At 36.2% G+C, this 23,879-nt stretch overlaps 3 protein-coding genes across 4 annotated transcripts; 2 read left to right on the forward strand and 1 right to left on the reverse strand.

Annotated features, from left to right (window-relative positions):
- Positions 1–5,229: 5,229 nt before the first annotated feature.
- On the forward strand, positions 5,230–9,434 carry LOC111458419 (protein NRT1/ PTR FAMILY 4.6-like). Its single transcript, XM_023101077.1, has 6 exons — positions 5,230–5,378; positions 5,486–5,573; positions 5,649–5,754; positions 5,871–6,088; positions 7,641–8,084; positions 8,164–9,434. The coding sequence occupies exons 2-6, from the start codon at positions 5,571–5,573 to the stop codon at positions 9,130–9,132; spliced, it is 1,740 nt and encodes a 579-aa protein (XP_022956845.1). The 5' UTR covers positions 5,230–5,378; positions 5,486–5,570; the 3' UTR covers positions 9,133–9,434.
- Positions 9,435–9,586: 152 nt separating this feature from the next.
- Positions 9,587–13,451, reverse strand: LOC111458420 (protein TWIN LOV 1). Of its 2 annotated transcripts, XM_023101079.1 has the most exons (8): positions 13,324–13,451; positions 12,113–13,177; positions 11,540–11,747; positions 11,364–11,428; positions 11,179–11,258; positions 11,003–11,058; positions 10,854–10,917; positions 9,587–10,011 (listed from the first exon to the last, which is right to left on the reverse strand). In XM_023101079.1, the coding sequence occupies exons 2-8, from the start codon at positions 12,690–12,692 to the stop codon at positions 9,859–9,861; spliced, it is 1,206 nt and encodes a 401-aa protein (XP_022956847.1). In that variant the 5' UTR covers positions 12,693–13,177; positions 13,324–13,451; the 3' UTR covers positions 9,587–9,858. The 2 variants fall into 2 exon arrangements, with proteins under 2 accessions (XP_022956847.1, XP_022956846.1); XM_023101078.1 differs by having other exon boundaries at positions 12,113–13,451.
- Positions 13,452–14,813: 1,362 nt separating this feature from the next.
- On the forward strand, positions 14,814–21,566 carry LOC111458534. Its single transcript, XM_023101274.1, has 11 exons — positions 14,814–14,910; positions 15,060–15,370; positions 16,046–16,123; positions 16,236–16,756; positions 17,264–17,899; positions 18,066–18,220; positions 18,687–18,874; positions 19,496–19,623; positions 19,740–20,089; positions 20,160–20,263; positions 21,078–21,566. The coding sequence occupies exons 2-11, from the start codon at positions 15,079–15,081 to the stop codon at positions 21,146–21,148; spliced, it is 2,523 nt and encodes an 840-aa protein (XP_022957042.1). The 5' UTR covers positions 14,814–14,910; positions 15,060–15,078; the 3' UTR covers positions 21,149–21,566.
- Positions 21,567–23,879: the final 2,313 nt, after the last annotated feature.

Genomic DNA, 23,879 nt, shown 5'->3' on the forward strand with positions numbered 1-23,879 from the left:
AAAGGAAGCTCCGTGTGAGAAGGGGAATAGGGAAAGCGAGATTGTAGTTCGATTCTATTTGTGAGCTTCCTAACACCTCATGAAATTCTTGAGAAAGATAAGGTGAGAGTGAAGGCTCCGCTTTTTCATTCACATGGTCTGAAACGAAAGTCAGATATATTGTTCACATTTAAGTATAAGCTCTCACGATTTTATTTTTACTTAAAAAAAAACATGTTTTTTTTAATTTTTTTTTTTAAGTATAAATCATTCCTTCCAATAATTTTCAATAAAATCAATGATTTTGATGTTTTTTTAAAGATTAAATCATAAAAATATAGATTAATCAAAGTCTTAATTTTGTTTAAAGCCTTTTAATCTCACTTAAAATTTCCGAACGACGGCGTTTTTGTCCGAACTGGAAAATTGTAAGTCCAGGTTCAGCTCCCCAAGTTGCCCAAGCCCAAACGTTAGGATAGATCTTAAAATATCTTATTTGAAAGCGATTTTGAAGAGCTTTAAACTAATTTTTTTTTCTCTCCCTATTTTATGTATTTATGGTCGTGACTCGATTTTATTTTTGTCGTTTGTTTGGTCAAAGAAGATTAGTCAACCCTAAGATCATGAGTTAATTGATAGAGGCTGAGCCCCAAGCAACTGGATTGTAAGATTCTACATCGGTTGGAGAAGGGAACGAAGCATTCGATTGTAAGATTTCACATCGGTTGGAGAAGAACACAAAACATTCCTTATAAGAGTGTGAAAACTTCTCCTTAGTATATACATTTTAAAACTGTAAGGCTAACGACAATATGTAACGGGTCAAAACGAACAATGTCTGCTAGCGGTGATTTGGGTTGCTATAAATAGAGTCACCGCCGACTCTCTTCATGGACCCAGTTAAGTCCCTAATACAGCATTGTAGGTGTGTATTCTCGACCAAAACGTATCTGTCCTATTTTATATATGATTATGAAGAAGAAAACATTAATACATACAATACGAGATTAAAATTTTGAAATTAACATCGTAACATATCACCAATTTCATTTTGATTAATGCTCGGTTTTGACTTTTACCTTGAGACAAAATTATTAAATTTGTTGATTGTTAATATGCCTACTCATTAGTTTTACATTAATTAGAAGAGATCTTTCATATGACCCAACCTCGACGTAAAATCTTTTCTTAACTTCAATAATTTATTGTCTCAATCAAATTTTGTATCACCAACACGTTTCAATTGAATTATTATTATTATTATTTCTTTTTTTAATGTCTAATGTAACATGATTTCATTCATTTATAATCTTTATTTGTACTTAGAATCATAAATGAATTTAATAATAATAATTGTATGGTGCTATGAGATATTTAATTTTGGTTAGATTTGGGTTTGAATTGAATCAAACTAAATATAGACCAAATTCTTTGCATTATGTGCATTTTTTTCACTTTTAATATGATTGGACATGACTTGATTTTATTGTTTTCATCCAAAAACGACATTACATTGGCTAGCTAGGCCAACCCAACTTTCTTCTAACTTTATGTTTTTCAAATGAAAATCAAAGCAAAATTGTTTGAGTAAGATTTTTATAAGATCTTGAAAATAAACGTGTTAATGTTCGTTGATATGAACCAAGAGACATCATTCATACAATATACTTCAACGAAGATGTGAAGAAAGTATTGTCAAAATTATCAAAAGAGGTTGCAATTCATGTCACATTGAAGAGGTTATAAATTTTGGGTGGGTTACAATTTAGAGTAATTCAGAGTTATTGTATTTTAAGACATTTTATTTATTTAGGTTACATTTACATAACGGCTAATTATGGTCATTAAATATGAATGTTACAACTTTTGGAATGCCTTTAATAGTTTCATTTTGAGGCTATATAAAGCCACGTATGTTGTATTTGTAAGGTAGACTTGGAAAATATATTAAAAGAAGCATTCGTGCTTTTATTTAGCCAATGACTATGTTTCTTTGCAACTCTATGTAGTTTAGGTTGCATGTAGAATCATTCAAGCTTGACATGATCAACCTTGCTTGTGAAGTGATTCGAATTTCAAACAAGTGTTTGAGATATTTGATCAACAAGACTCATTCAAGCTAGACATGATCGATCTTGCTTGTGGAGTGATTCGAATCTCAATCTAGTGTTCTTGTTTTGAGATATTCGATCAACAAGGTAATCCGAATCTTATTCCCCTTGTATTGATTCCTTATCTTATCATTCGTGGTGATAACTCAAAGGGATTGTCTTGTGATATCGGTGTGTCTTTTTCCTTTTTTGGATTCTTTTGAGTGTTTGAATGTCGAACCTTAAAAGGAGTATGTGTAGGTTGATTACTAGTAAGTTGTACTCGTGTAATTGACAAACTATGTTTTATGTTTCGTCGTTTGGGTGGCTAATGTTTGTATGAGATCCCATATTGGTTAAGGAGGGGAATGAAACATTGTTTATAAGGGTGTGGAAACCTTTTTCTAGCAAATATAATTTAAAATTATGAGGTTGATGATTATACGTAATGGGCTAAAGTGAACCAGATTTGCTAGTAGTGGGCTTGGACTGTTATGGATGGTATCAGAGCTAGACATCGAGTGGTGTGCTAGTGAGAACACTAGGCCTCCAAGGGGGTTGGATTGTGAAATCCCACATCCGTTGGAGATGGAAACGAAACATTTTTTTACAAGGGTGCTGAGTGTCACAGTCATGCATGTCCAAGGCGTGTTGTCAATGACAACATGACAGATATCTCGGTCTTGCTTGTCTAGGACGTGTTGTCTATGGTTGCATACGATTCTATATTGGGTTAGTACGAGGGCGTATGACCGTTCACCAAAATCATGTCTACACCGCTAAAATGCCCCCAAAATGTACTATAGGGGATATGACTAGTTGTCAACTTCTTCCTACCCGATAGCTATATGCAGTAAGCCGTTGTTGTTGTCTTTTGCTTACATTCCCATATAACACAATTTCCAATTTCTCAAATCTTACTTTCAAAACTCTCTGCTCCCATTTTCTAAAACTTTCTTCTTGAACGGAGACCAGAGGCTCGAGCATACGTCGCTTGGTCGTAGGCGACACAAGAACGAATAGGCTTAACTCACTTGTTGCTGGGAAATGAGTACCGCACAATCAAAAGTCCCCTGCCATCAAAGTGCGATTATGACACTGAGCTTCCAAGGGGGTGGATTATGAGATCCCACATCGGTCAGAGAGGGGAATGAAACATTTCTTATAAGGGTGTGAAAACCTTTCCCAGTAGACGTGTTTTAAAACCGTGAAGCTGATGAAAATACATAACGGGATTGTTACAGTTTGTGACCCTGCTTCTCGTAAAACCGGTAATCTATCCATTCAAAATTTTAGATTAATACGAAAGAGAATAAACAAATAATACTGAGGTAGGCATCAAGTTTTAGTGTTTGGTAAAGAAAAAAAAAAGTAGATTAGGAAGAAGGACGGTGAATTTGGTCAAAAAGAGATATTGACTTGCTTTTAAACCCATTTATTGACTTCCAAACCAAATCCCCCAATTTTTTAATGGCACAGTTTGTGGTTCTTTGGGGGAGTTGTAATTGGGATTCCAATTTGTGATCCTTCAAGTTGAGCAATTTGGTGAATTATGGAACATTACACGCATCTTTTTGCTGCAATTTGTGTTCTTATTCAACTCTTTTGGGATTCAAAGTCATCTCTTTCACACTCTTCAAATCAAATTTTCATAATTTTTCCACAAAAATCCAATCCCATATGGGACTGTGAAAGGAATAAGTTAATGAAGAATCAATTCCTAATCTCAACCTGCTTCTATCTAAAGTATGAGGGACGAATTTGAATAAGAATCTTCAAAATTATAGCACATAGTTTTTTGCTTTTAAAAGTTGATCGTGCTCCCTTCTAGATTCATTAGGAGCTTCACAAAAGAGTGATTTATTGATGTGGTGCTTGTCCAGCACGCTTCCGTGCTTATATCTCCAAAGTGCAGGATTGAGTTTTCGATTTGGTTGGTGATTCTGACTTGCCTTATTTGATTTGAATCATTTGGGAGGGGGCGGGATGCCTTGGAGGCACCATATATTGCATCGTTGATAATGGCACTTTTGAGTGCCCCAAGATCGAGTTGAATCTAAATCAAAGAATGATGGTCTTGTCAAGAGCTCGAAATAATGTATTTATATGAGGGTTGACCTAGATTTACTGTCTTGATCTTGGATAAGGTTAAAACTCGTTGAATCGGCCAAACCGAGGTAGCTTTTAGGCTTTTAGCTCCAATTTCTTCTTTTCTTTATATTTATGGGCTCGAGTACTAGTCAAACTAGAGTTTGCAATTGGCTTTGGATCTATCTCGTTTTGATTTTTTTCTATTCAAAATTGTCATGAAGATTTTGTTTTTTTTCTTCAGTACATTGCTTACTTCGATTCATGTATCAGATGGATTCGTTTGGTTCATCTCCCATATTGGTATATAAATCACCTTGATTCATGTATCAACATTAGTATTGTCATGCCTATGCAGTGTGAGAATATGAAATATACATTAGTAAACATTTTTGTTACAGTGGTTGGCTATCACCCGTGGATGCAGAAGAATTTCTTTTATCTAAACCACGTAAATCTATGTGTCCCTTTGTTTACTTCTATTCGTGGGTGTATGAGTGCAATCGATCTTATTTCTATTTTCGCTACAACATGTTCTTAGTTTTCTTTTTTCTTTATGAATTTATTCTCGTAACAAGTACTATACAAACGAATATCATGCCAACCAATAAACGAATGCTTTCATCTTTAAAATATGAAAAGAAAAAAAAAATTGAAACTTTCTTCATATAAAATCATTACACAATTAAAATAAGAGATGGGTTATGAAACATGAAGGTAATTAAATTAATATGCAATGAAAACCAATAGAGTGTCACGGTAATTAAATTAATATGCAATGAAAACCAATAGAGTGTCACCATGAATTGTGGCCTAGAAGGTGTGAAAGTTGCATAACTTTTGGAAAATGCCTATAATAATAATATAACCCACAAGAGAAGGGAGGAGGCTGAGTGGGCATAATCATAAACAACTTTAGATATATATATATATATATATATATATAAGTCATAATATTAGAAGAGGGCTTTGTTTTGGTTGATGGGTCAAACAAAGGCAAGAAAATGATACCCAAATCTATGTTTATATATATATATGTTATGGGTTTTGTTAGTGGAGGGATTTGATGCTTCAATATCTACCTGATTCTTGCTTTCTTTGTTTCTTCCCTTGTTTGATGCCAAACCAATTAGTAACCCTTTTGTAGCCAAGCAAGAACACATTTCTTGGTCTTGGAATATATATTCTTGTGGCGAAATGAAGTGCTTGGAGGGAATGGAGGTCATTTTCTGAACCCTCTACACATTTCTCCTCTTTCTCTCTCTAACTAATTTCTCTCTCCTAGACTCTTTAAATAAGACCACTCACCCCTCACTTTTATTATTCAGTTCTTTGTGTACAAACGAAAAGAAACAAACCCATATTGCAAACATTCGAAGCAGAGAGATTCAAATCCCTAAACCAAAAGGGAATATGGTGGGTGCTTTCTTTCTTTCATTCTCTTCAATGCCTTCAATCATGTCTCTCTGATTTGATATCTGTTTGTTTCAGGAAAGTGGTGATCGAGTTAGTAGATGGGAAGGGTATGTGGATTGGAGGAAGAGGCCGGCTTTGAAAGGCCGCCATGGGGGAATCATTGCGGCAGCGTTTGATCTTGGTATGTGTGTGTTATAACATAATTTTGAGAAAAAAGAGTGGATTTTGGAGATCAAATTGAAGAATTTTGATGGGTTTTTTTTTTGTTCTTGATTTTTTTTGTTTTGATGGGTTTAGTTGTGGAGATATTGGAGAATTTGGCGTTCTTGGCAAATGCAAGCAACTTGGTGATGTACTTGTCGCATTACATGCACTTTTCTCCATCAAAATCAGCCAACAATGTCACAGATTTCATGGGAACTGCCTTCCTTCTTGCCCTCCTTGGTGGCTTTCTTTCTGATGCCTTTTTCACCTCTTATCTCATCTACCTCATTAGTGCTGCCATTCAATTACTCGTACGTATATCTTTTTATATATTACCTTTTTTTTTCGGTAAAAGATTCAAACATCTAAGTTCTTGATTTGGGTATGATATGAAAAACAAGACAAAAGGGGTACTTGGGAGGAGGTGGATCACGAGCTAACTGTTGATGCCCCAATGGTTGTGTGAAAAAAAAAGGAACTTTATTAGATTAGAAGAAGTGGGACCCAGTAAGAGTGTGATGATGATCATCATGCAATGAGTGCGTCGTACTGGAATATTTCCCCCACCATGCATATAAGGCTAATTATTTTGTGCTTGTGTTTACTCATCATCTTCTTGTAGTCGTCTTGTCCCCATTTGTAAGCCATTGGTCCTCAACCTAATGGCTGTAGCCCTATCAGATGTCGCCACGCACATAACTCTTGTGTTTTTATTACGACACGTGTCTTTAAGTCTCGTCCACATCATACTCGAAATAAGACAATTCTTTTTTTCTGTACAGTTGTCCATTTATGGTCTTTGTCTAAGATTTGTTGATCTTAACTATGTAGTCAGCTCAAGCTCCAAGATCATCCCGTCTTTAATAAATATTGTCTTTTTTTTACTTTTCTTTTTCTAAGTCATTGTTCTCCTTTCCAACCAAGATCATCTCGTCTCTAGCAAATATTATCTTTTTTGGCCTTTCTTTTTCTGGATCATTGTTCTCCTCTCCAACCAAGATCACCGTCTCTAGCAAATATTGTCATTCTTTGGCCTTTCTTTTTTCTGGGTCATTGTTCCCCTCTTTGACCAAGATCACTATCTCTAGCAAATATTGTCGTCTTTGGCCTTTCTTTTTTCTGGGTCATTGTTCCCCTCTCCAACCAATGTAAGATCTCATAATTCACCATTTTTGAGGTTATCGTTTCCCTCTCTAATCAATGTGAGATCTCACAATCCACCCTTCATTTGGGCTAACGTCCTTGCTGACATTTATTCCCTTCTCCTGGATCTCATAGTTAAAATAAATTTTTTAGTGTAAATATTTTAAAATATTGATTATTTAAAAGACATGGATGATGACATTGTTGAAATATGATTAAATAATTTAGCTAGACGATTCATGAAAGATGAATATTTTAAGGTAAGTGCTTATCTTATTGTATTATGATGAATATTAAATATGTGATGATATATACATAGATAGAGATTAATTTTTGGTAGTCTTTATCACTTGGGGACTATAGTTTTAATGAGTTATGGTATGGGGATGAACATAAGGAGGCATGACATTATATTACATGGTCAAAACGACATAAAAATTAAAAGATGTCCCTATGAATAGGTAAGCGGCAGCCAATAGGATGAGAGGAAAGAGTAACACGTGGCTTCAAGTGTGTTCACATTGGTGTCAGTGAGGGAATATGATTGCTTAGTACTGACACCTGCCTCCTTGCATTTCCTCTCATTCCAACTACTTATGGTCCTATCATTTCAATCTGACAATCAATATCTTCTGACATAAAAACATAGTTAACGTTGTAATCAACTTTGATTTAGTTAATGATTACAGTAATGAAGCTCTAATCCAAGAATTTGAGCAGGGATTGGCAGTGTTGCTGATACAAGCCAAGATACCATCGCTGATGCCTCCTCCCTGCTATCGCCACGCAAATCATGGCACCATGTGCCAAGAAGCGAGCGGTGGTAAAGAAGCAATGTTGTTTGCTGGGCTATATCTGGTGGCGTTGGGAGTCGGTGGCATAAAAGGGTCGCTGCCGTCGCATGGGGCGGAGCAGTTTGATGACAGTACCCCACATGGCAGGAAAAGGAGATCCAGTTTCTTCAACTACTTTGTGTTTTGTCTGTCATGTGGTGGGCTAATTGCAGTCACACTGGTGGTGTGGGTCGAAGACAACAAAGGCTGGGAGTGGGGCTTTGGAATTGCAATGCTCAGCATAGTTTTGTCCATGATTGTGTTCTTTGCAGGCTCCCCTCTTTACCGCAACAAAATACCTAATGGAAGCCCATTCACAACAATTAGCAAGGTAGAAATTAAGTTGAAACTTTTAATATGAAGCAAAATGGAATCAAATGAATGAACTTTTGTGTTTTTACTGAGAGCAGGTTTTAGTAGCTGCAATGTTTGGTTGCTGCATTGGCATGAACTCACGAAACTCGATATCGAGTATGGAGATGAGCCCGGCTCTTGATGACAAGGAAGCTATACAAAATGAAAAGGAAAGACATTCAACAGATGAGGTGGAAGAGCCATCAGAGAGCCTCAAGTTTCTAAATAATGCAGCTCTGAACAAGCCATTCTATTCAGCATTAGAATGTACAGTGAAAGAAGTTGAAGAAGTGAAGATTGTGTTGAGAATTCTACCAATATTTGCTTGCACTATCATCCTCAACTGCTGTGTAGCTCAGCTATCTACATTTTCGGTGGAACAAGCATCAACAATGGACACCAAAATAGGTTCTTTCAAAGTTCCACCTGCATCTCTCCCTATATTCCCAATACTCTTCATCATGTTCCTTGCGCCGATATATGATCACATAATCATCCCGTTTTCTCGGAGAATAACGAAAACCGAAACGGGGATCACTCATCTTCAGAGGATTGGAGTTGGGTTACTTTTCTCTATTGGAGCCATGGCTGTTGCAGCAGCTGTTGAGACTAAGCGCAAGAGAGTAGCCACCAAACACGGACTACTCAACTCGGCTCAGCCATTGCCCATCTCGTTCCTTTGGATTGCCATCCAGTACTTGTTTCTGGGATCAGCAGATCTTTTCTCATTGGCTGGATCATTGGAATTTTTCTTCACAGAAGCACCTGCAAGTATGAGATCCTTGGCTACATCTCTATCCTGGGCTTCTCTGGCTATGGGGTACTATCTTAGCTCAGTGGTTATATCAATAATCAACAACGTCACAGATAGATCAGACCACCAGCCATGGCTGTCGGGAAGAAATCTAAACCATTATCACCTTGAGAGATTCTACTGGTTGATGTGTGTGCTCAGTGGATTAAACTTTGTGCACTACTTATTTTGGGCTATGCAGTACAAGTACAGACCAAAAGCACGACAATAGATAGATATAGATATAGATATGATGCAGTAATACTTACAGGGTTTCACAGATTTATTCAAATAGATTGAAATTCCCGCCTTCCATCCAGTGGAGAGAATCTTGACAAGCACTGCAAATGCTCTTATCTTTCAGCTGGCATGAGTCAGACAGAATGGAAGGGTAAATTTTTCAGGTGGGCGGAGAATGAAATGACTTGTATCAGTGAATCTGTGATGCGTGGGAGAGAATTAACTATTCGCCAAAGCATCTTTTTATCAACCTCTTTGTATTTGGTTTCCATTAATTGAATCTTTCTTATTGCATGTTCTTTGCATACCAAATTTGACGGATATATAACAATCAGAAACTATGATCCTCCACAATAGTACGATAATATTTAATTTCAAACAGTCCACGAAACAATCTAAACTTCACCTAGCAGGTTTTAGCAAAGGACAGGTAAACCATTTGGACAACAAAGTAGGCATAAGTATTTGCTTGTCCAGTGAGTTCAATACATTCCCTCATACTAATAAGCTACAAGGTAAACACAGCCGCTAACACATGAATCAAAAGAATGCCCACTGTTTCAACTTAAAATTGAGACGCTCCACATTCCATATTAGAAAAATGAGAACTTTACAATAGCGTTTAAGAACATCTACTGTCTTATCTTTCTTATATACCTCTTCAGGAGATGTAATTACAGTGAAAATTTAATATTACTATTCAAAACGAGACGAATGGCTAGCCCTGTGAACATCCCACAGTCATGGACAAGCTCCTCACGGCCACCCTGACTGCACCCACGGTGCTAAGTTGTTTCATCTTAGGGTTCAACCCATGTTCATCCTGCTTTTTATCATCTTCATCCATCTGGACACCCACAAAGTACGCTACCTGCAAACAATGCCATTCACTTGGTAAGGAAATAGAAAAGCTTTCTTGGTAAATTCAGCTATAAAATGTCAAAAGGTAAACAATAGTGGGCATTAGAACACTTCTTGTTATACACATTGATCAAATACTGGGGCAAAGAAACATTAATGAAAGCAAGGTTTCATAACTATTCTTTGAATTGTGTTACACGGATTATCTTGTAACAGCCCATGCCTAAACTCAAACCCACCGCTAGCAGATATTGTCCTCTTTAAGTTTTTCCTTTCGGGTTTTCCCTCAAGGTTTTTAAAAGGTGTCTGCTAGGGAGAGGTTTCCAATCCAAGTCTTTATAAAAGGTGCTTTGTTCCCCTCTCCAACCGATGTGGGATCTCACAATCCACCCCCCTTTAGGGCCCAACGTCCTCGCTTGCACTCGTTTCCTCTCCAATCGATGTGAGATCTTACAAATCTATTTTCCAAAACAACTAAAGTTATTGTTCCTTCCCTGAGTCTTTTTGTTTTTTTTTTAAGTTTTGTTCCTTAGTTGCGGTTTGTAAATCGAGCATTCAAACATAACATATCAATCTTTAACATTATAATAACGTTAATCTATATGAATCATCCAAATTCAGCACTTAAAAAACGTTTCCGAAAATAAAATAGAAAGTTACATTCAACAACAGCTCCGAAACAATCTCTGAATTTGAACTAAATACAGTGCTCGTCTTAGATGGGTGATCGTGCACAATGTACTATGACTAAAGAAGGCAAACAATTTTTTTTAACTCAATTCAGAAAACGTGGACATTATTAGAACTAGAGAATCCCAAAATTCCAATCAATACTAAAGAAAGCAACAATACCTTTCCTGAAGCATTTCGAACAGGTGATATGTGGAGATCATTCCAAAATGAGCTCTTATTTTTCCTGTTGTAAGAGCAGTTAGAAAGTTGTCTTTTATTCTGAAGACTACAAATTACGCATTGTATAAAATGTTGTAGATAATATCAACCTGTAATTTAAAATCCGCACAGTGCAAGCTTGTTCAGATTGAAGACTTTCCTTTATCTGGAAAAGAAAATCAGATTCATAACAATTATTTCTATAGGCTCCTTCAATCCTCCAATTAACTCATCAGAAACTCAGGTGAAAAATGCTTGATGAACAAGAAAGGAGGAAATACACAACCTTAAAAAGGGTTGAAGAATCCGTGTCAATTCCACTTAGGAATCTACAGTTGCGCCCAAGCACTTCACGTCTAGTATAACCTAAGGCATGCAAGGCAAGAAAAATTGTAATGTATTGTTCAATCAGAATCTTTAGGCATCAAAATCTTAAATGCTATATAGTTGCCTGAATGTTTAGATTAGCACCTGTTAATTTCAAAAACTCGTCGCTCGCATAAACTATAGGCATGTCTGGTAAGTTCAGATCGGTTCTGCAAAAATGCAGAGACATGACATGAATCCAAAAGTGAACAGGATAACTTATTCGCTCATAAAGCATAAGATTTAGGCATAAACAGAAGTACTAGTCTGGAATAACTCACAATACAAAGCTCTGTTTAATTCTATTAAGAGATGTATTCAAGGATGAACAAAGAATGCCCACCCTTGGCACGCTGCATCTCCTTTCGCACACCAATCTTCCAGTTACCTCACTGTGATGAGTTAGGACAGATAAGATGTTACTAATAGCAATTGCAGCTCTTTGCTTCTCATCATCACAAGCTTCACATGGTTCTTCAATGTCTACTCCTATGAGATATCCACTCAGGAGAAAATCAATGGCCAATATCATAACCAAAGATGAAAACAAAAATAAAATAACAACTAGTGGAATGACTAAAACTCTGAATGAATAATGGTAGCAGATCATAAATCTGTGTTGAAAAATATTAAAACATTACTCAATGTTAACAGAACGAGGAAGGTAAGAAGAAAGTGAAGGAGAGAAATAGATGGAAGTTCAAGCAATACTTTCAGGAAACACTGGATCAAGCTCTAGATAGAAACTGGTTACCAGAATGGGAGGAAAATCAAGAAAAAAATGAATGCAATCAGCTCAAAAATTTCAACAGGAGCAAACAGGAAACGGCTTGATGCATAATTTAGAGACAGACCTCTGATGTCGGAATCCGGTGGTGAATCTCTGTTCAAAAGAAAATCCAATTCCGAGATAGAATCAGACAACAACTCCCGGCGGCAGGACTCTAAGAGACTTTTGCACGCTCTAAATTCCTTCTCATAAGGAACACCTTGAGTTCTAGAGAACCCACATATAGATTTCCTTGAATTCTTCCATATCGGCACCTGAACACCCACAAAGTGAATGATCCGCCCATCTTCCTTGCAGAAGACAGGGCTCAGTTGAAAAAAGACCCAGAAGGGTGTACCATCTTTACGATAATTTAGCAAATTAATTTGAATCCCCTTCTCTTCCCGAATTGCCTCGCGAATTTGCATTACTGAACTCCTACAAGTTTTTGGGCCCTGAAACATCCTCCCATTTTTTCCAATCACCTCTTCTTTGGTATATCCAGTCATCTTCAAGAATCCACGGCTCACGAACACAATTGGGTGACCCGATATACTGGGATCAGTGAGTGTAAAATTATCCGATAAATCATTAAGAGCTTCACGGACCCAGAGCGAATAACGACTGTTAAGCGATTGTTCAATCAAACCCAATTGAAATTCCATCCTCCTGGTTCTTCAACTTGTTGGACTAAAACCCCTTTCTTCCTCGATATTCGGAATAGTCCCAATCCCATGAGGCACTCAAACCTCGGGTTCAGTCTCTCGAAGAAGCTTTGAACTTCAGTATATAAAATCAAGAAGAACAACAAACAAAAACCCTATAATGAATATGTATCGACTCAGGGATTCGACAAGCTACTCGCGGGGAGAACACACTTAGCAACTACGAGTGTCCATATGACTGTGAATAAGAGAACATCCGAATGAAAAATATCGCGTAAATTGTGATCAACAAAAATTGTTCGCAACTATCCATAATTCGATGCGATGAGAAAATTGAAATGAAAATGATCCAGAAATCAAATCACACATCACGCCGTCGAGATTGGAAAATGAAAAATATCAAACCAGCAATGAAGAAAACGAAAGCAGAACCAACGCCGTTCACAAATTCGCGGCACAATATTTCTGGTTGATATTACCCCCTCCTTCGGCCACAAAATATTTACAAAAAAAAACAAAGGAAAAATGGTTATCCCATTGTTGTAAGCTTCTGATCATATCAAAAAGATCACAAGAATGTAAATCATGAAGATCAAGGTATAATTTTCTTGCTGAGTTGCCACAGATTTACCGAAAAACGGAGGAATTAGAGAGGGTATGCCGATGGTAGTCCCAATCATTGTGACAAGGAGTGTCCACGTAGATGAGGAACAAGGTATCGATGGGCTGAGAACAGAAGCAAACGAGGGCACCGACGCGGAGCCGAATACCGTTCTTATCCAAATCCTCGTCATACTGTGGTGTGTGAATATGATTTTTTAATTTTTTTAATTTTTTTAATTTTTACTCGCAGACCCAAGTGCGTGGCAGAACGCGCGTCGTGGTATTTTTATTTTCATTTTATTATAAAAGGCTCTTATCCATATATGCCACGTTTTTTAATTTGAAAAATAAAGTCGAATTTTTAAATTTTTTATTTTTGTTATTAGAATTTAACTAAAAATTCTAGTGATTGAAATTTTGGGAGGAAATAATCATCCATTTTAAAAAATAGAAAAACTAAAACAATAATTATCAAATTAATTTTTTTTTTTTTAGAAAAGTCAATAGAAAGTGAATAACAAAACGTATGAATTTATGGATGAAAATAGTGTTTATAACCTTTTTTTTTTTTAAATACTAAATGGTTATTAAATTGAGTATTAGTTTTTTTTTTTTTACATTATTATTATTATTATATTAATGTCGGGTATCAAAATTGAATTTATGTTTTTTGAATCTAAAATTTGCACTGAATCCCGAACATGACATTATTACACATTGTATTAGAGAAAGACCTCTCCTAATATGACATGATATGGGAATGAACTAAGGTAGAAGTTGGTGGAAATGTGACGGCGTATTAAAGAATGAAGTCACATATTAAGCAATATCATATAGAAATAAGAGATATTTTAAAATGTATAATGACTAAAAAAAACTTAAAAATAATTGTATTTTTTTTCAGTAGCTCGATCATACATAACTTCACATGGTAGAGAAAAACCTCCACTAAAAAATAGACCACTTTAATGAGGTGGGATTAAAGATCAGATTATTTTGTTGGTTTTTCTCTCCTTATTTATTCTTTATCCCATAAAATTTCACATTTTTTGAGGGAAGAATGTGCTACAAAATATTTTTTATATATATAATAAAATGTATTTTAAAAAAATATTTAAATAGTTAAATTTTCAAAATGTGAAAGTGAGATTAGAATGATATTTACATTTCTTTTTTATTAAAATAGAATAAATGGATTAAAAATGGTATTGACGTTTCTTTTCCCTTTAAGTTTTTTTAAGTTGGTAAAGTATTAATGAGAGTTGTTAAATTTGGCAAATAATTAATCATAGTGGTTAAAATAATTTGTATATAAAAGTTCAAATATTAATAAAATATTGGAAAGTTTAAAGAAGAAAAGATTTAACCCAAAATCCTTAAAAATTGAATAAAATAATTTGAAAATTTGGGCGATATCAATGTCAAATTTCAAATTTATTGGGCCCAGAGAAGCTCTGTACAAGTGAAGCCCAGCCCACATTAAATGGCCCATTGGTGCCGTAGCGAGAAAGTATGTTCGGCCCGGCCACCGATTTTCTTATGTCCGGTGCTCCGCCACCACTGGATCTATCCTCCACTTCGCTAACAGAGTTTCTCCGGCTCGATCTCTGATCAGGTAGGTAGACCCAAGGACCGCTTGTTTCCCCGAGTTATCTATATTATTCTCAATTTCTTTGCTCTACGTGCTTAGTGATTGACAAATGGCATCATCGATCAATTTCGATTTCCAATTACGAGTTTACCGGACGCATCTTGATTTTGCAGATACTCTGTCGATACGATAATGAATTTTCTACTCAGATCTACACATACCGTCCCTCCAGAGCGGCCATCTGTTCAAGAAACCCCTCCTCCAGCTGCCTATTACGCGCCAAAGCCAGCAGTAACTTTGGAGGGTCTGATTTCTGAAGATCCGTTTCCCCAATATTCTGCTGTTGGTAATAATGACGAGGAGGCTGATGCATCTGGCGGTGATAATGGAAGTATTGCTGATCATATGGACAGAAGCGGCCGTGCTAGGGTAGTAAAGCATACTGATGTTTCCGAGGAAGAAGGGTGGATTTCCATTCCATGCAGTGGGTTCTTGTTATATCAGTTCACTAATGTCTGAATTTCATAACTGTGTCATAGTGCATGAATGTGTACCGATGCTTTGCATACATTCTGGTTGCATAAGATGATGATCATAACACACCGTATAGCTTGTATTTACTGTGATTTTTATTCAAAGAAGATACATCTACATTCTATGTGAATAGTCGACTCGAAACTTTGGCATTCGTTTCAAGTTAAGGCACCTAATATCCACCATTAGTCGGATCAAATGGCTTTGAAAGCTGAATGTGAAGTTTCATTACTCAAATGATATCCACCTCCTGTCCTTTTGTTTGAAGTTTGAAGTCTCTCATTAACTAAGATAGAACTAGTTGAGGAACTTCATTGCATAAATCTTGTGGTTCCTTCTCATACGTCTGGAGTGTAAAGATTTTTTAGTATCATTTTAGTGTTTTAAGTCGTGAGATTGATTCGTCTTATTACTAGGACAATTACTTAGTAACGCATTCGTTTGATGTGAAATTCTTACACATAAGAACACTCACCTGAAATTATTTAACTAAATGTACGGTTAGAGGTCCTGATTCCTGAGTAGTAGAATGGTTAACATGGCTATATTCTTTATTTGATAGATACGTTCTCCTCTTTTGGTTCTGTTTCACAAAGGAAATCTAAAACTTGATATTTTTTTCTAGAGGGTCTTCCTAATGATTGGAAAAATGCATCAGATGTGCATGCATTATGCAGTGAGGACCGATCTTTTGTATTCCCAGGTACATACACTTTTTCCATCTTTTGTTTAGTTTGTTTTTCATACACGTGCATCTTCAGATGAGAGAAATACTGTGTTACCGGTATGGTTCTTTAACTCTGCCCTTTATACAGGTGAACAAATATGTATCTTGGCATGTTTATCTGCTTATAAACAGGATACAGAAACCATTACTCCTTTTAAAGTCGCAGCAGTTATGAGTAAAAATGGAAAATGGCATAGTCCCAAAAAACAAAATGGAAACATGGATGATGAAACTAATTCCACGAATGGGGAAACACATAGTACAGACCAGAATGGTGAAAATCTTTTATGTGAGAAGTTTGATCCATCAGAGGATGTTTCTGCCAGTGAGTCTCTTCTCAGAATGGAAGACCACAGACGACAAACAGAAACATTGTTACAACGATTTGAGAACTCTCACTTTTTTGTAAGAATTGCCGAGTCTAGTGATCCCCTTTGGTCAAAAAAAGGATCTACTGACAACCAAAGTGACTGTGAGACGGTGGGTCAAAACACTGTTAAGTCTAGCATAAATGCAGTCATTGATCAAGGGGACTTTAATTCCAATGTCTCTGGTGGCGTAGCAAGAGGTACCTTCAAGTGCTGCTCTCTTTCTGACGGAAGCATAGTGGTATGTATTAAAAAGCTTCTGGAATTCTCGTGCAAAGTGTTATGTCCCTCTGTTTTTCTTGAGCCTACACCCTCGGCAGGCTCCATGAACTTCTGATATCTTGGTCTTGCAACACGGTCTTCACCTTAAGTGTGAACAATTGATACACAAGCTTACTTTACTTGCTTTTTCATGGTAGAATTTTCTATATCCTTTGTGTTGACATTCAGCGTAGTTATTGTGATGCAACTTGTTCCGTAGAAATAGAACTTGGTTGTTCCCTATTTATTTCATGTTAAGCCAACGTAGCAAGTGGTCTTGTCCATCCATATTTATTGCAGCATTTCTTTTACTATATATAACTGTTCCTTCCGTTAGAATAATGGTTTGTGGTTCATTTGATACCATCATACTTCTTTTCAGAGTTCTTTCTTCCTATATAAGTTCCTAATTTCTAATATCAGTATCAATTTCAACCCTCTTTCTAACTACTGATTCTCATTCTGTCTTCTTGTGGGAAGGATGCAGGTGCTTTTACATGTGAACGTTGGTGTTGACATATTGAGAGATCCTGTATTGGAAATTCTTCAATTTGAGAAATACCAAGAGCGGCCAATGTCATTTGAGAATCAGGATGCCTTAGGTTATTCAAATCCGGATCCATGTGGAGAATTATTGAAATGGTTGCTTCCTCTAGATAACACCATTCCTTCTATTCCCCGCCCTTTATCCCCTCCCCGTTTAACTACCAATGCCGGAATTGGTGGCACATCTCAGAAGTCCAGTGTTTCTGCTTCACCTGGCTCTCAACTCTTCTCATTTGGCCATTTTAGAAGCTACTCTATGTCCTCTATACCTCACAATACGGCACCACCTCCTGCACCCATTAAAGCTGCAAGTTCAAAGCCAAGCTTTGAAATTGATAATTGGGACCAGTTCTCAACCCAGAAGTCTTCGAAGAGCAAAAGAATTGGGGGCCATGACCTTTTATCATTTCGAGGTGTCTCTTTGGAGCAAGAGAGATTTTCTGTTTGTTGTGGACTGAAAGGAATTCATATTCCAGGAAGACGATGGAGGAGAAAACTTGAAATCATTCATCCTGTCGAAATCCAGTCCTTTGCTGCTGATTGCAACACAGATGACCTTTTATGCGTTCAAATTAAGGTTTGATGCCAGGAAATCTTTTTTTTTTTTTTTTTTTTAAATAAAGTTATAAGCAGTACATGATATGCCAATACAATTATATATGTATCATTGATATTATGTTTCTCAAGTATTCCTTTGGATGTTCTTTGTGCAGTCTTTTTACAGAGTTACATTTGTTTTGCAGAATGTGTCTCCAGCTCATATACCGGATATCATAATATATATTGATGCTATAACGATTGTTTTTGAAGAGGCATCAAAGGATGGACTCCCCTCATCATTACCAATAGCTTGCGTAGAAGGAGGCAATGAACACAGCTTACCAAATTTAGCCCTCAGGTTTTCATCCACTTAAAATACATTGTATTCATTAAAGTTCTCATGCTTCAGTTATTTTTTTAGTTGTGCATCTGCTGTAACCAGCAAGTGGTGGGGTTGCGGTAGTTTGAGAACGAACTTCCTACTTTGTGCGTGTGGTGAACTAATAAAAAAATTGGTTATGGGTTCTTCTTTAAATGCTTGCTTCTTGTGTTTGTGTATCTGACGGGAGGCACTAACTTAGTAACATTGTCTCTAGTGAGGGGTAAATTTTACAGTGTCATTTCAATTTTGACTAGAATATTATCCAAGATGAGTGTTTTTTAATTTCGTTAAGTGACAATTGTGACCTTCGAATGTATCCAAGTATTACTTGTGAATCATTTTGGTATGAGAATATATTTACATTGGTGCCTCTGTTTTCACTTTTACTTGGTAATTGAAAAGTTACATTCATTTGACCGTATGTGGAGCTTCTCTATGGCAGGAGAAACGAAGAGCACTCTTTTATTCTCAAACCAGCAACTTCTATGTGGAGGAATATAAAGGCTTGTGGAGAAAGAAATCCTCAATCATCCCGGTTGCAGGCTGGAAATGCGACATCAAGTTTGTTGCTTACCTCCAAAAATATTGATCAATATGCAATTATGGTAACTTGCCGGTGCAACTATACTGGTATGTTCGCTGATCTATATTTTTATAATTTATCTTAATTAGTTTAATTGGGGCATTTTGCGATTTTCTGTTTCTCTTAGGATAAACACATTCCTTTCATTGATATTGTGGAAAATTTCCATCGCATAAGTATTACCCATCCATAGGAACTTATAGAAAACAACTTACTTAAGGCAATTTCGGCTGGAGAATAATCACAAAAAGAATTGGATCGGGAGCACCGAAATGAAGGACTAAACATAGAATTTTCAAGTAACCTCTCCCTCTCCCAATTCCTGCACTGGTCATTAAGGATTCTTTGATTTGACAACCACAAGTCTCTCGACAACTAGTCACAATTCTCATTGGATTGGTTTTACCTTGTTGGACCATAATGTCTTCGCATTTCTTCTTAAGCTATTTTTTTAAAGCATATGCTCACTCCACAATTTTTCTTTCTCACCAAGTTTCTAAAGCCAACTAAGATTAAACAAAGAAGGTTAGCATCCTATGAACCAAGGTTAAAGGGGCATTGGTTGAAGACAAGCATATGGATTCTTCTTACTGCAATCTCATAATTCTGTCAGTTGGCCTCTTATTCAAGTACTTCAATTATTTCTTATATTTTCTGAATTTGTACAGAGTCAAGATTGTTTTTCAAGCAACCAACTAGTTGGCGACCTCGAATTTCAAGGGATCTTATGGTGTCTGTGGCGCTTTCAGGGGACCCCCCTAAACCCAATGGGATTGTTTCTCACCTTCCCGTTCAGGTTTAAAGCAACAAATTTCCAGCAACCCAACCCCCCACGATCACCACTATATATATATCTGCACTAATTTCTCATGCTGTCCAATCAGAAGTCATCTGAAGTGGTTTAAATTTCAGGTTTTGACACTTCAAGCATCAAATTTAACATCTGAAGATCTGACCATGACGGTTCGTGCTCCAGCTTCATCCACTTCTCCATCTGTGATTTCGTTGAATTCCTCACCATCATCACCCATGAGTCCATACATGGTTTTAAAAGAAGTTGCTGGAAGGATCGGCAGTGAGAAGTGTAGTACATTGGAAAGACCGAGATCAATTCCTGCAGCATCTGAGAATAAAAAAAACAGTGTTGATTTTACGGGCCGGTCGGTTTCTTTTAAAGAACAATCTTCTCCCATGTCAGATATCGTCCCGAGTGCTGGTTTAGGTTGCTCGCATTTGTGGCTCCAGAGTAGAGTTCCATTAGGGTAATAAATAATTCCTTTCTCTCTGGACAAATAGTTTTTCCAACACTCATTGCTTGCTTGGTCTCTGCAGATGTATTCCTTCTCAATCCACAGCTACCATCAAACTTGAGCTACTTCCCTTGACTGATGGCATAATTACGCTCGACACATTACAGATTGATGTCAAGGAAAAAGGTAATGATGGTCGTTCTTTCTCTTCTCTGCATTCTTCAAATTCGTACCCATGGTGAGAAAAAGCTAAATAATCCTGCCCAAGTTATTAAACATTTTTTGGTTGGGGTGAACCCACTTTGAAAATTTTACAGTATAGGTAATGATAATTATGACGGGCATGGCCTACTATTTATGTTTATGATCACTCATTATTCTTACATTCAAGTTATCCTCGTTTGCATACACTGAAGCATACAATGTATAGCGACAATTGAGGGCAGAGAGTAGCTATTTGGGTTCCTAGCATATATCCCCATATGACTGTATAACTTATAAGCAGTTCCTTTGTGTTTATTTGCTCACCATCACTAATCATTATCCAGTCTGGAAAATTTATTCTGATATTGCTTGCATCTGAGGTTTCTGAGGAAGCTTTCTGGTTTCTGTTAAAACTTTACATTCAATGCTCGTGCTTCTAACAAACTCGAATCCTATGTGAGTCCTGTGCTAAAATTGAGAATCGTATCTCTATATTTATCCCTCCTAAAAGGATAGAGATTAATTCTCTCATTTTCCTTTTCGGTAACTCTTAATAGATATTTTTATTTGCATTAGATTTTACACCAATTCAAATTTGATTTATATGCCTAACATTAGGGAATAATATCTTTATTTTTATTATGCTCAAGATCATAGATTTGGTTCTCATTCTACCATTCTTCATGCCCGCTGATTTTTCACGTAGGTTTTTTCTCATTCTTATTTTCATCAACTTACGATAATTTTTCTGAAAAAATATCTACTAGAAATTCGTTTAATTATTTTGATGCAACAGGTGCTACGTATATCCCCGAGCACTCACTGAAAATAAATGCAACCTCCAGCGTTTCTACTGGGATTATTTAAGATGGTTCCTAGTGTTTCACATTTTATCTCGAGCTCTGGAGGGTCCATCCAAGGCCCGCCCTTTTGGCCATTCTTGATCAGAATTTGTATGGTTTCTAGGCCAATGAATGACCATTCGCGTTTGCCTTCTCTTTGAATGATTGATACACCCGTATCAATTTATCTTGGATTTATAGCTTTTAGTCGTGTGTTGTAAGTTGTGTACCCTCGTCTTGGAAATGGAATCGATGTACATTCTGGAATGTCAAAATATGTACTTATTTTACTTTTACTATTTGATTGTGCTTCCAGGTTACTGCACCTAGAAAATAGTGGAGAAAAACTGCGAATCTGCAACTTTTGCTGTGGCTGGTTTTTGATATATTACTAGATTGTATGTTTCTATTTTTACATGTATTAAAGCTGAAGACCTTGTTCAGATCTGCTGCTCCTGATTCCAAATTTGATGCCTTAATAACGCCTGCCATGCTGTTAGCTAATAATATTGCATCTTTTTCATCCTTTCTACAAGATGTAATGGTGCCTGTAGCCTGTCCAACAGGACGTTTTCAGCGCAGAGCAATCATCCACGACAGACCACACAAAATTAAGCCAACTTCAATGGACAGGTCTGAGTTTCAATTATTGTTAGTGTTCTTGATATTTCTTGGATATGATTCCACTTTATTGTTCTATGTAGATGGTGGAATAAAATCTCTTTAAAATCAATAGAAGTACTTAGTTCTAAAGTCTTACTCTTTTACTAGACTACTACATTACAATTAAGGAGCTTAGTCTTGTCACTTTGTATATGATGGACCAAATTGATAAATGAATGAACATAGTTTGAATAGTCATAATCTGTTTCCTTCTTTGTAAAAAAGTATGTTAGAAAAAAAAAAAAAAAAAAAAAAAAATTGTGCATACGCTTTACCCCCTTTGGTCCCCTTGCTATGGTGGTGAAAGTTATTTGTCATTGGGTAGCAAAGCTTTGAAGGGCTTGATGGTCTAGTTTTTCTCCACGCTTTTTGACTTCTATATCTATTACACACACACATGCTATACGGCTAGTGAAAATAAAGTACACAAAAACAGGCAATTCCCTCCCATATCTAAAAAGAGACGGTGGGAATGGGAAACAACTCAGTTTTGTGGATTGGAAGACCACTGCCAAAACAAAATGGATGGATAGCTCATAGCACCTCCCACTCTAACCAAAAAAGACAAGAAAAAAATTCTCGTGTGCGACAAAAAATGATTTTCGGTTAAAGCACGCTTCTACTTTATTATACAAGTACGTCGAATTTCTTCATTCGAAGAATACACTTTACAGTCAACAAGCACATTTGAATAGAGTTGTTCTTGTTATATTAGATGCATCTTCATTCATAGATTCCTTTCAAAATTCGTGTTTTTTCTTCATATTTCGTGTGTTAGTATCTTTCCATAATTATCTTTTTTATATATAAGTTTTAGTATCGGAAGATTTATATTTAAAAAAGTCAAATTTGAAAGAGAAAGAGAAATAATTTTATTGGAGTGTGACCGTCTTATATTTATTTTGCATCAAATCAGATATTATAGTACCAACTTATTCAACCAAGTTTCTCTAATTCAGAAAATATTTGTCATCCATGCTTGACTTAGGTCTAAAATTAAACCCTAATTAAGAAAATGGGTTTTTTTCTCAATAAAAAAAATTAGAATAACAATAATCTTCATATAAAAATTCTGGTACTTTTTGATGTGCATCGTAAGTTATAAAATGTGTATTATATCTCAAGTATTGAGATGTTGCTTTGTAAACATATACTAAAATAATATATTATATCGACACAATGTTGTATTAAATCTAAAAAACAATTAGTTTTAATCAATATATTAAAACAAGTATGACTAAAGTGAAGCTATGTGGTGCACGTTTATGCAACATCAGGTCAAATAATAATAATTATTATTTTTTTTGTTCTTTTAAATAATGTTTTATATTTTAAATTTCATCCAATTAAAAGATACCCTGCCATGGTTGTATCTTTATTTTATTTTATTTTTTGTCAAGAAATAAAATAAATTATTGGAAGCACGTAAATAAGTCTGTTGACACTTCTTTAAAATGCTTAATCTTCAAGTTCATCATTTTGGTACTATTGCTCGTCCTCTAGTTTCAAGAAAAGAGTTTCGAGGTCTTCCCAGATAAACGGATAAAAAAAAGATGATTTTAGATAAAATTAGAAATAATAATAAAAAGAAAAAAGATGTATTTAGAAAATATATGAAAATTAGTGTGTGCAATTTGATTTGGTTATCGACAAATTTACTTAAATAAAGAGGTTGAAATGATTGGGGTTGGGGCTCTATTATTATAATTTAGGGCAGAGGGTGGGGTAGGGGTACAATCGGTTTTTCAATTTGGGAAAAAGAAATAAATTATAAACTTCTTTTTAATAATTCGAAAAAATAGAGGGAAAATTGAATAGAGGTGCGTGCAATGCACCGAATAATTTGACGTGCGCATTCAAATCCGCCCACGGAGGCAGACACGTCAACATCCCTGTGGGGTCACGGTCACCTTCTCTCCCATGCCCGAAATGCCCGATTTTACTACTTTCTATTGCCCGAAATGTTTGGTCCATTCTGATTTGGCGCCACGGGCCACGGTCAGCTGATACGGCCGGCAGTTTGCCCCGGGCAGCGACGCAAACTTTTGGCCAGTCTTTGATTCCATTGGAAAATGGGGGTGAGGGGGAAGAAA

Source organism: Cucurbita moschata, unplaced genomic scaffold (genome assembly GCF_002738365.1).
Source record: "Cucurbita moschata cultivar Rifu unplaced genomic scaffold, Cmos_1.0 Cmo_Scf00021, whole genome shotgun sequence".
Classification (NCBI taxonomy): Eukaryota; Viridiplantae; Streptophyta; class Magnoliopsida; order Cucurbitales; family Cucurbitaceae; genus Cucurbita; species Cucurbita moschata.

Bases quoted from the DNA above. Each gene is read 5' to 3' on its own strand.
- LOC111458419 (XM_023101077.1), top strand. The intron at 5,755-5,870 runs GTATGTGTGTGT...TGATGGGTTTAG, and splicing joins TGCGGCAGCGTTTGATCTTG to TTGTGGAGATATTGGAGAAT. The intron at 6,089-7,640 runs GTACGTATATCT...GAATTTGAGCAG, and splicing joins GTGCTGCCATTCAATTACTC to GGATTGGCAGTGTTGCTGAT.
- LOC111458420 (XM_023101079.1), bottom strand. From the start codon at position 12,692: ATGGAATTTCAATTGGGTTTGATTGAACAATCGCTTAACAGTCGTTAT. The intron at 11,429-11,539 runs GTGAGTTATTCC...GCATTTTTGCAG, and splicing joins ATTAAACAGAGCTTTGTATT to AACCGATCTGAACTTACCAG. The intron at 11,259-11,363 runs GTGCTAATCTAA...TGCATGCCTTAG, and splicing joins CGAGTTTTTGAAATTAACAG to GTTATACTAGACGTGAAGTG.
- LOC111458534 (XM_023101274.1), top strand. From the start codon at position 15,079: ATGAATTTTCTACTCAGATCTACACATACCGTCCCTCCAGAGCGGCCA. The intron at 18,221-18,686 runs GTTTTCATCCAC...TCTCTATGGCAG, and splicing joins TTACCAAATTTAGCCCTCAG to GAGAAACGAAGAGCACTCTT. The intron at 20,264-21,077 runs GTAATGATGGTC...TTGATGCAACAG, and splicing joins GATTGATGTCAAGGAAAAAG to GTGCTACGTATATCCCCGAG.